This window comes from Typopeltis vanoorti, chromosome 17, assembly GCF_054136105.1.
Source record: "Typopeltis vanoorti isolate ZY-2024b chromosome 17, IOZ_Tvanoo_1.0, whole genome shotgun sequence".
NCBI classification, from domain to species: Eukaryota; Metazoa; Arthropoda; class Arachnida; order Uropygi; family Thelyphonidae; genus Typopeltis; species Typopeltis vanoorti.
This window is the reverse complement of record NC_143565.1, coordinates 97,393,334-97,405,493: the sequence shown is the minus strand read 5'-3', so window position 1 is coordinate 97,405,493 and position 12,160 is coordinate 97,393,334. Positions and strand designations below refer to the sequence as shown.

Below are 12,160 nucleotides of genomic sequence, written 5' to 3'. Positions count from 1 at the left end.
GTTCTCTGAAAGACCTATTCAATGTTAATCTCATATACTTACATCCCTATCGTATCACCTCTCCTACTCCTCTTTTCCACTAGACTGTAAATTGCATCTTTTCAACCTTTTTTTCATACTTAGCATTCCAGAAACCACCTTAGTCAATTGCCCTAGGATCCTTTCCAATATCTCTTCATCCTTTTGATGAAAAGTAAATGACCAAATCATTGCATAGTAGTCCATGAATGTCCGCTACACCCAGGCAGCAACATTGATAGGGCAGCATTTTATGTAGATAAAATCTAATATGGATTATACAATGCAGTATTAGGGGTGGCAAATACCATTGGCATGCCCCTGTATGGCCTAATCATGGCCTTACACAATACAACCAAAATCTCTTTATTTTTACCAGTCGGTGCGGAGTTTGAGTTTGTTCATATATACAGCTTCTCGCTATTTGCTCTCACAATGATGACTATAACTTGGATTTTAATAACAGAATAGTGCTCCTTTCAATTGGAAAAGAACTGAGTTCTGTTCTCATCATGATGAACGGAATCTTTTTATGGATTTTTTCCAATTGAACACGAGTTAGCCCATATCATACAGATGTAGGAGAGTTTTTTCCTCAGAAACTCAGGAATAATCACACATACAGGCAAATTGATCGTGAGAACACTCGCAGTTTACAGACAAAAAATACTTTTGGTAGTGGACAGTAGATGGCATTTTGTGTGTGTGTGTGTGTGTGTTGATGATAGTAATGCTGTTGTGTAGTTAGAGGATTAAGTGGGGGAGAACATGAGTTGTGTAGTGGAGTAGTCTGCCCTCCCATGAGTTCTTCGACTCCTTGGAGGTGTCATAATAATAATAACTTAACTGGACATCATGTTGGAGGCTTAATGTATACAGCACTCAGAAAGGATTAAAAGAGAATTTAATTCTTCCTATATTTCGTCTCAGTCAATGAGACATCTTCAGGAATTACAAAAAAACTAATGTAACATATATATAAATAACAAACAATACTAAGCCAACCACGTGGGTGACACTAAAGTCCTATCTAGGTGGAGCGCCCTCTAAGGGCAGTTGTAGGTAGCCTGGAATGTAAAGTGGGACCTCTGGTGATAAGCATTTCCCAAATCTTAGGCAGCTTAATGCAACCATATTTGTTAAGATTTGGTTGATTCCTGAGAGCTGCTGCTGATTCTAAGAATAGTCTCTCTTTTTTGAATTTGCTGTGGTGGAGCATGGTGGTTTTTTCCCATGAGATCGTGTGGGTTGTATCCAAGACATGGTCAGCCAGGCCTGACTGACCATAGTCGTGGTTGCAGATGTATGACTTATGTTCTTCCAGGCGGATAGTAGCTGATCTGTCTGTCTGTCCAAAGTACACCAGTTTACAGGAACCGGGTACTTTATAGACTCCAGGCACTGAGAGAGGAGGGAGCTGATCTTTTGTAGAGCGGATAAGGGTAACAAGTTTGTGGTGGGGGCTTAAATGCTGTGTGTAGGTTATACTTTTTAAAAATCTTGGTTATTTTTTCAGATGTGCTACAGATGTAGGGTATGTTGACAGCATTTCTAAACTCTTTCTGAAGAGAAGACCGGGGAATTTTTTTATTTTTTTTTTGTATGTTGGGCCTATATAGAGGAGGTTGGCTGGTCAATCTATAATACGTTAGCACCATACATGGGTGATGGGTTGTGAAAGGAGAAACTTGTTTACATTTGATTTGAACGCCTGTATATTGTATTCCTTGGGAAATACGTCAGGGGAAGACTGTTCACAATACTGCAGTAGCAGGGATGAATGAGGAGGAGAAGAAACTTGTTCTGTGGGTTTCGAGGTGTACTTTAAAGGATGTTGGACTGCAGTTGTATGTGTTCCAATGGGCTTAGTACAGGTAGGGGAATTATTGATGCTGTCTCAGATGAACCTTTTCCGTGAAAGTATTTACAGAATGTACAGATTGCAGAGACCAAGCATTTATGTGAAAGTGGGGGGAGCGAGTTGGTGAGGGATGGGTCATTTATTAGTCTAATTGCTCTCCTCTGTATTGAGTCAAGCATTTTGAGGGAGCTTTTTGGAGCCCCACTCCAGATGTGAGATCAGTATTTGAGAACTGGGCAGATTTGTGTCTTGTATAGTATTAACAGCTGTTTAGAGGTGAAGTAGCATCTTGAGCGAAAGAGAGAACCTAGTTTTTTGGAAGCTAAGGATGCAATAGTTGTGATATGTTTATGCCAGGAGAGGCTTGATGTCAAGGTAATTCTGAGAAGAGAAATTTTGTCTTGTCTGTGAATTTGAGTGTTATCGAAAACAATGCTGGGGGAAAATGGTTCTTTTTTGTGAGAAATAAGACAGAACTGGGTTTTACTAGCATTGAAGTTCACAAAGTTGTTTGAGCCCCATCAGAGGATGGCTAGGAGGTCAGAATTAAGGGCAGTGGTGATTGATGTTCTGTGGGATGAAGTGAGTTGCATAGGATAGGGTTTGTCAAATGAAAGGGAGGAATGTAGTGTGCTGTCATCTGCAAAACTGTTTATTTGGTTAGAGGTCAACTGAAGTAGGTCATTGATATATAGAAGGAAGAGGGTCGGTGAGAGAACTGAGCCTTGAGGGACCCCGGCATTAGTTGGATGGTGAGAGGATAGGAAGCCGTCTACCATCACACATAGTGTGTGTCCAGACATGAAGCTGGCAGTTCATCTGCAGAAGTCCTGAGGCAGTCCAAATGATGGGAGTTTGCTTAGTAAGCCTTTGTGCCAGACTTGGTCAAAGGCTTTGGAGATATCAAGTGCAACTACTTGGGATTTCCCGAATTTCTCCATAGCGTTTGTCCAGTGATGGGTGATGTATGAGAGTAGATCTCTTGTTGAACGGCTTTGGTGGAATCTGTACTGGTGGTTGCTTAATAGCCTTGCACCTTCAAGGTAGATTAGGAGTTGAGAGTTGATAATTTTCTCCATTACTTTAGATAGGACTGAAGTGAGTGAGATATGGTGGTAGTTAGATGGCAGTGATTTATCACCCTTTTTAGGAATGAGTTGAATATAGCCAGTTTCCAGGTTTTGGGATATATATCAGTGGAGTAAGAGAGTGTGTACAGGTGACATAGGATAGGAGTCAGTTCAGATGCACAAACCTACAGGATAATTGGAGGAATTCCGCTTGGGCCAGGAGACTTTTTTGTGTCTAATTTAGACAGCAGGTTTGTGATGTCTTTTTGGCAAAAGCATATAGGGGGCATTGTATGTTGGGCAGTTGGAATGACTGGAGGGCATTTGCCATTGTCAGTTATGTGTGCATGAGGCAAAGTGTGATGCCAGGAGGTTAGCTTTTTCTATGGGTGATGTTGCAAATGAGCCATCTGGGTATGATTGAGGTGGGAATAGTGTAGAGCAAAAGTTATGGCCAATTGCCTTGGCAAGGGACCAAAAGGCACGGCTGCCATTTGGACAGGCTGCAAGCTTCCTGCTTTTTGCCCGTTCAAAATCTGTTTTTGAAGTATTGATAGTTTTCTTGCATTTGTTTCGGGCTTCAGTGTAGGCATTGAATGAGGATGGGGTTCTTGACTTGAGCCAGTTGTGGTATGCCAGATTTTTCATTTGTACAGCCTTGGCACATTTTTTGGAGAACCAGGGTTTAGTTAGGGGATGGCAGGTCTGAGTAGTGTGGGAAATATATGCTTTCATGCCAGCGAGGATCACTTTGGTGATGCGTTCGGTGCATATGTCTGGACTGGAAGACCGGAAACAATAGTTTAACCATGGGAATGAAGCATAGTAGTCTCGGAGACTGTCCCATTATGCACTATTATAATGCCAAACTACTCTTGTGTGGGAGTAACTGTGTAGTCGTTGTTGCATGGGGGAGGAGATGAGCACTAAGTTGTGGTCAGAATTACCTAGGAGGCTTACTACATTCACTGTATATTTGGAGGGGTCATTAGTAAGGAAAAGATCTAGGGTATTTGGGGAGTGGTTTGGGTTATCTGGTATTCTGGTCGGTTTTTGAACAATTTGCGTGAGGTCATTAGTGACTGCAAATGTTTCAGCATCTCTGTCTACTGGATCTGTATGACTGGAAGAGGAAAGCCAATTAGTGTTATGGACGTTGAAATCACCCAGGAGGATGATTTTGCTGTTTGGGGAGTGGGACTGGAGAAAATCAACTTTTAAAGAGCTCTGAGTGATTCTGGTATTAGGACAGCGATAGAGACAGCAGATGAATTTGACTGAGTTGGGGAGGGATATTTTCAGCCATAGAAGGTCTAAGTCAGGTGATTCCAAGCTATTTGTTCTCTGGCAGGGTATGTTAGAGCGGATATATGCACAGACACCACCCTTGGGTCAAAACGAGTTAGTGTATAGTTAGGAAGGTTGAGGTGAATAGTGCTGGGGGTAGGTGAGATTTGAGTTTTGGTTAAAAAGAGTAGGTGGTGTTTGGTGGACTGTAGGTGGTAGTCGATGCTGTTGAGGTTAGAGTTGAGGTCACGGATGTTGGTGAGTGGATATGCAAGGTTCTGTGAGGCATGGATTTGACCCCAAGGGTCCTGAATGGGAGAGGCTCTGATTATTTTTTTAATACTGTGATTGCTGTAGCCATTGGGGAGGAAAGTGTTGTGTATGTGGTCAAGCTCAGTTGTAAGGGCAGTTCCACTAGAACAAAGATTGTGGGTTCTCTTGGTGAGAGTTTTAATAATGCCATATTGTTGAGCGGGGTGGTGTTGGGAGAGTTTGTGGATATGTCTGCCTGTGTTCGTGGGTTTTCTATATACAGTGAAGGAAAGTGTACCGTTGGGAAGGCATGTAACTAAGGTGTCTAAGAAGGGTAAACAATTGTTCTTTTCTTTTTCCATCGTAAACTGGATTCTTGGATGAAGGCTGTTGAGGTGACTGAGGAAGGAGTCTAATGTATCTGGGCCATGAGGCCAAATAGAGAACACATCATCTACATATCTTAGCCAGATAGAAGGTTTGAAAGAGGATGAGTTATTGGCTCATTTTTCAAAATCTTCCATATAAAAATTGGCAAGAGGGGTTGAAAGGAGGGGGGGGAACCCATGGCGGTTCCTTCTGTCTGCTTGTAGATTTTGTTCTTCCAAGAAAAATAACCCAAATTGATGACAAAGGAAAAGAGATCTAAGATGTCAGAAGGAAAAATGTTTTTTAAGAGTGTTAAGGTATCAATTAAAGGAATATTGGTAAACAATGAGGAGATGTCAAAGCTTACCAATATGTCTGTGTTATTTAAGGTTATATTTTCTATGAGGGTTTTGAAATGGGTAGAGTTTTTTATATAGGATGTGGAAAGTCCAGTGGGGGGTGTCAGAGAGTTGGCCAGCTGTTTTGACAGTTTGTAGCAAGGTGCGTTAGTGGTATCTACTATAGGTCTTAGTGGGGAATTGGGTTTGTGGGTTTTTGGTAAACCGTATATATTCAGGAGGGACGGGAACAGAAGGGTTTGAGTTTTTTTGTGATTTCCGGGGGTCAGGAAGACACTTTTTAAAGTAAGTTTTTTAGTTTTTTTAAAAGTTTTTTAGTTTTAAAAGTTTAGTTTTTTTAGTTTTTGTGGGGTCGTGTTCTAGCGGGGTGTAGGTAGAGCGATCCCGTAGGATAATCTCCATTTTTCGATTGTATTCTGTAGCATTAAGAATGACTGTGGCATTACCCTTATCAGCTCTGGTGATGATGATACTTTTTTCTTTTCATAATTTCATGAGAGCAGTGCGTTGGGTGGACGATAAATTACTTTTTGGAGGAGAAGACTGGGCAAGGATGTTGGCAATGTCAAGTCTGATGTTATTTGCTATCTCCGGCGCTAAGCGACAGATCCTGCATTAGACATTGAACATCACATTAAGCACCGGTACTTCTTTCAGAGCGACCACAAAATTGTGGCCGAGGCTTGCATAGGGCACCGACGGCATCGTCATTAAGCCTTTTGGATGATAAGTTAACTGCTGTCTGGAGTGGTCGAATTTGCGGTTACGGCTTGGCTTTATAAAGGTTGTTAAATTTCTTGATATGTTTATTTTTTATTTTTTGAAATTCTTTCTGTGCGGAAGCTTCTGAGATGCCAGAGAGAATAGACCAAAGTTCAGAGTTAAGTACAGCCGAAAAAATAGCCAAGATTTTAAAAAAGTACAACCTACACACAGCATTTAAGCCTCACTGCAAACTTTTTACCCTTATCCATTCTACAAAAGATCAGCTCCCTCCTCTCTCAGTGCCTGGAGTCTATAAAGTACCCGGTTCCTGTAAACTGGTGTACTTTGGACAGACAGGCAGATCAGCTACTATCCGCCTGGAAGAACATAAGTCATACATCTGCAACCACGACTATGGTCAGTCAGGCCTGGCTGACCATGTCTTGGATACAACCCACAGGATCTCATGGGAAAAAACCACCATGCTCCACCACAGCAAATTCAAAAAAGAGAGCCTATTCTTAGAATCAGCAGCAGCTCTCAGGAATCAACCAAATCTTAACAAACATGGTTGCATTAAGCTGCCCAAGATTTGGGAAGTTGGGCTTAGTATTGTTTGTTATTTATATATATGTTACATTAGTTTTTTTGTAATTCCTGAAGATGTCTCATTGACTGAGATGAAATATAGGAAGAATTAAATTCTGTTTTAATCCTTTCTGAGTTCTGTATACAATCCATTAAGCCTCCATCATGGTGTCCTCACAGCACTTAAGCCTCTACACACGAACTTTACTGGACATTGCCCTGTCTAGTGTGATTTTTCATCTTATTGTACCATGATTGTCTTTTGGTTCAAGACAATAAATATTACAATTTAGTTGGCTGAATCCCAAATTCCCAGCCCAGCCCATTCAGTACTTAGGTAATTGAGTGCACCATGAGAAGTTGACAATTGAACATTAGGTCAGAAGTCCAAAAGTCTATGTGGAAATCTCCTTCCTGCTATCTAGTTTTGACCTTGAATTAAATATTTAAACCTAAATATTTAATGTACAGTCTATCATCTGCACTTTAAACTACTGGACATTCCTCCTCAAATCATTCCGTATGTCATTAATATACAAATTAAACAACAGTGGCCCATGTTATACAATGGCCATCTTATATACTTGATCATCGATTGACCTGGTAGATTCACTTAATTCTTATTGTACATGAATCAATGACTCAAATTTTGCATAGCATAAAACAGACCAAGCTGGATGTGCATGCAACATCCAGTCTTTGAGTAGGTGCATGTTAGATAACTGTCAACAGTTTGGTTTGAAAATTACTTGCATTCAAATTCTGGAATTGCATTATTTTGCAGACAACTTATTTTTGTACTGTATGCTGTGTATAGTGCATTTTACAAATAAATATATTATTTTAATCCACTTGAAAGAATTCCATCAGTGAAGCACACCATCTCTGGGATGCAGCACTTGTCTTGACTAGTTGATCAATTGATGTATGTTCTTATTTTTTTAAGTTTTTGTAACACTTGGGATGGAAGGAGTGATTTATTCTGAAATCTTTGATGTGTGAAAATATTGAAGAAAGCAATAAACAAATAATTTGAAGCAACAAATATTTGAATATAGCAAGAAACAAAATTTTTTTTAGCAATAAACTGTTTTTTACTGGGCAGGTACTAACATTATATGAGTGAGAGAGAGAGTGAGAAAGAAAGAAAGAGAGAAGGATTGAGAGAAATTCATTGATACTATGCTAAATAAACTACATTTTAATTATTTTACAGGGCAATATGAAAGTATCTGAAAAATTTGATTGGGTGAGTATTTAGCTATATAATTCATGGCAGTGCTCTAGATTAAATTACTTGTTAAGTTATGTCTGTACATTCATACATTAACGTTAGTTGTTACTTCCAAACTGGCAAATCAGTCAGTCATGTTGGTGTATTCCAAAATCACTCCTATTATAAGGGATGTTTAAGCATTATTGAGTTTTCTTTATTATTGGTGTAAATAATAATTTCAATGCAGAATTATGTTATTATTACACAACTTCCAATATTATTACAACTCAATGCAACTATTTCATTTCCCTTGTTTCTGATACTTCTAGTATTCGTATACAAACATAACATCTCATTCTTGGATCTATAACAAATTTTACAGATATAAATTACTTGATATCATCACCTGATGCCTTGAAATTGCTTAAATCACCAGAGTCTGTTTGTGAAGCAGGATAGCAGAACTAAATGGATTGTATGAGAGAAGGAAGATGGATATGAGATGGAAGATGTAGCAACACAAGGTGATGGAATGCATAAAGGTGAGGATGAGAGATGTAGGAATAAAAATCAAAGTCAGGATCAGGGAAACGGGAGTGGTCAGACCAAAGAGAGGGGTGTAGCTTAGCAGCTAGAATATAGAATGTTCTTGCTGGTAGAATGACCTCAAAGACAAAGGGATTGTTATGTTTGTAGACACAAATGTAAGAAGTATTCGAAACAAGAGAGCTAAGTTTGTTGAATTGATTGAGTCAGTATGCCCAAGGATAATTGGGCATACTGACTCAATATACTCTTTCTTCACAGAATTCCTCACATGGTTGGCAACTACTCAGGTAATCATTTCATGGTCATGCTCACCAACTGGAGGGAGATTTGACACCTTATTTATAATAACATCCTCTGATGAGATGATCAAATCCAAGACCCTCAATCCTCATGTGCCCTCTGTTACATACTGCCTGAGGTTGCTGTCCCTCAAAAACTCAAACTCATTTCCTTTACTTCCAGTTGCTATTTCACCATCTCAATCTATATTGCTGTAATTAAAATCCCCCATAATTTCTATCTTCACGAAATACATCGTACTTTTCTATCTCTATTCCTGTCAGGATGTCATCCCCATCCAACCATATCTCACTTATTCCAATAATTTTTGGATGAATGAATGAACTCAATCAATGTAACTATTTCATTTTCCTTATTTCTGATCCGTCTAGTATTCATATACAAACATAATGCAACATCTCATTCTTGGATCTATAACAAATTTTACAGACACCACTTATTAGATGTGACTTCTCCATAGTTTCCTCGAACCATTTCTTTTTCTCCTTACTCATTTCAAAGCTGTTTTCAAATCCAACTATTATCTCTACATCCCAGGTTACCCTCTTCCCTTTTTGTCTACACACACACACACACACATACATTCATATCCTCTTGGAGCATCAAACTTTCTTGTGTTTTCTTGTCCACTCCAAGTCTCCCTGTTTTCCTGTTTGTCTTGCACACTTGTTCTCTCATTCTCTACTGACATCTAAACCACTCAAATGACTGACATCTAAACCACTCAAATGCAGTCCATCACTCTTATAAAGTTCAATTCTTCCATCAAACACATTAACAACTTGCATTTCTTTCTCTTCACACATTTCTGCTAACATATCATTCATAATTCTTGCTCTCTGCCTCATCTCATCACTGTCATTCCTGGGCAACACACTGACTACCTTTCCTATCACACTATAATCTTTTATCCTTCTCAACAATCTCTTGATATCTAATCTTACACTCTCCTTGTTCCTAGTCAAGTCTTGTCCCTACTACCACTACCAACTCCATTGCTTGCTTACTCCTCATATCCAACACCTCAATCACTGTATTCATTTTACCTCCTGGAAAACAAACTTTGTGCATCTTCTCATTTACTACACCTCTAATACTTGAATAGCCATACAATGATATTCAAGGTCTTACGTTACCTTTTTCATACCGACATCATTTGATTTTGTCTTCTTCACTCTTCTATCAGTATCTCCAGTTCTCTTCATTTCACTCTGCATCTGCCTGATCTTCACCATCTCAGCTTTCAAATCTTGCATCCTTTTTATGCTTCACTCTCACTATTTTATTACCAGTCACACACTTGTTTGATGTCAACCCTGCTCACCACCATTCTCCATTAATTGCACTCTGTTTTTCAATATCATTAATGCACACATTATCATCAATCGAACTTTTTTCCTCACTATCATTTCCGCACACTCTGAACATTCACACAATCTTGAACTGCCATGTTCCCTACTCATATTGAAGCAAGCCTCAAGATCCATGAAAATATTGCATTTCCTACATACCCACACTCATTTTTTTTTCTTATTCAGCCTCTCTTTATTATTGATTAATATTGATTATATTGATAATACTAAATTAATTAATTTCCCTTGTTTCTGATACTTCTAGTATTCGTATACAAACATAACAATCATAACATCGAGCCATTTCTTTTTCTCCTTACTCATTTCAGAGTGTTTCTCCTAACTCATTTCAGACCCCCTGGTGCCTATGCCCCCCCCCGTGTTCCGGACTGGTAGGCCGGTTCTCCTTGAATTCTGATGACTCGAATTTTGAAGACTCGAAAGGGGGTTCCCCCCATGGCACCTCCAGCGCTCAACCCCCCAAGTTTTGGAGTGGTAGGCTGGTTCTCCTTAATTTTGAAGACTCGACACTCAGGGTAGCCCCTGAATTTCAAAACGTGACATACAGATGTGACTGTGACATACAAATGTGACATAAAAAGGCTTATCATTTTATATATATAGGGTAGATTTTAATATTGATTTATATTGATAAATTTATATTCCTTCACAATATTTTATTTATTTATTTTTTTTTAAATTCACGACTGGACTACTTGCACATGGTTAATAACTTCCCATCAATTGCCTAAGTATTCTATAATGCAAAGAACATATCCTTCTGGATATTTATATCTGGCCACTACCTAGACTGGTTTTGACCTTTATTGAGGTCTCATCAGTGGAAGCAAGACCCAGAAGTGATACCAAGGTTGTAATGTAGAAGTCATTTTTCCATATACAAGTAGTCAAAAGGTGTCGCACTTTATTATTAAAATACTCTTGATTAGAGATAGATGTAGAAAGTTTTTTCCACCCAAGAACATAACTTCTTGGCATCTTTAAGGTATAATATAATCAAATGAAAAAACTTTCAACATCTATCTCTAATCTGGAGTATTTTAATAATAAGATGCAACACCTTTTGACTACTTGTATATGGAAATATGCCTTCTATGTTACTTCAACCTTGGTATCAATTCTGGGTTTGGCTCCTACTAATGAGACCTCAAGCAGTTGGAAATCTATTTCTCTATCTAATACTAACTACAAGATATGTTTTCGCATTATCAATAATAGGCTCAAACTAGGAATGGGATACATAATTAAAAGCACATAGATGTTTGGAATGCCAGGCCAAGCAGTAGAATTTAATCTGTTTCTGCTACATGATCTAATCTGCTTAGTTAACATGAAAAAGCAGTCGATGGCAGTGCTTTCAGTAAACCCTACTCGAGCATTTGATAATGTCCAGCATCCCTTTCTGTTCCACATCCTCTAGCAAATTGGTGTAGATAAAAAAGCTGCTATCCATTATCAAAGGAGTCTATGCCAATTCAACTACCTGCCTCCTAGTTAATGGGTTTCTGTCAGACCCAGTCAAAATTCAGAAAGAAGTCAAGCAAGGTTGTCCTCTTAGTCCATTGCTCCTTTGCATTGGAACAATGGACCTTTCTTACAGGAAGTTGACATACACATGCTGTGTGAGGAATAATAGTTCCTTCAACTATGAAGGAAAATAAGGTATCATATGCCGATGATGTAGTGGGCACTTTGAAGATAATGATTCCATATATATCTTTTTTGGTATTTTGGAAATATTCAGCAAGATCAGTGGATTAACTACTAATGCAGAGAAAACAAAATTAAAAGTTTCTGGAAAGTGGAATCTTGGAGACATTCCTCTTGAACTAACCCCTAAGAGAGAGAACCCCTCATTATACTTGGAATTCCCTTCTCCACTTACCCAATATTATCAGTTCAAGAACTTATATACAAGAACTTTGAAACCTTAGAAGACTAGAAAATAGGACCACTTTCCTTTTCTTCTAAAGCCATAGTACTCAAAACCATAATCTTTCCTGCTCAGTTGTACATAATAAATATTACAGACATCACAGAAGCTGAAGAATAGCAATTATGTAGTAAGCCTATGCAATTTTTTGGTCCAGCCAATACTAAGAAGTTAAAAAGGAATTTCTTCAACTATCAAAGAAGCATGGAGGATTTGGGCTTCTAGTCTTAAAATTCTGCTATTTAAGCAATACAGTTTCAAAGATCACTCTGTGCTTAGC

At 38.7% G+C, this 12,160-nt stretch overlaps 1 protein-coding gene across 1 annotated transcript in view; it reads left to right on the top strand.

Annotated features, from left to right (window-relative positions):
* LOC150097671 (glutaminase liver isoform, mitochondrial-like) overlaps positions 1–12,160 on the top strand; it is a 171,458-nt gene that overhangs the window by 66,671 nt on the left and 92,627 nt on the right. The window contains exon 8 of the mRNA XM_090407710.1: positions 7,726–7,758. Within this exon, the coding sequence (XP_090263836.1) occupies positions 7,726–7,758 (33 nt within the window). The remainder of the gene's footprint in view (positions 1–7,725; positions 7,759–12,160) is intronic.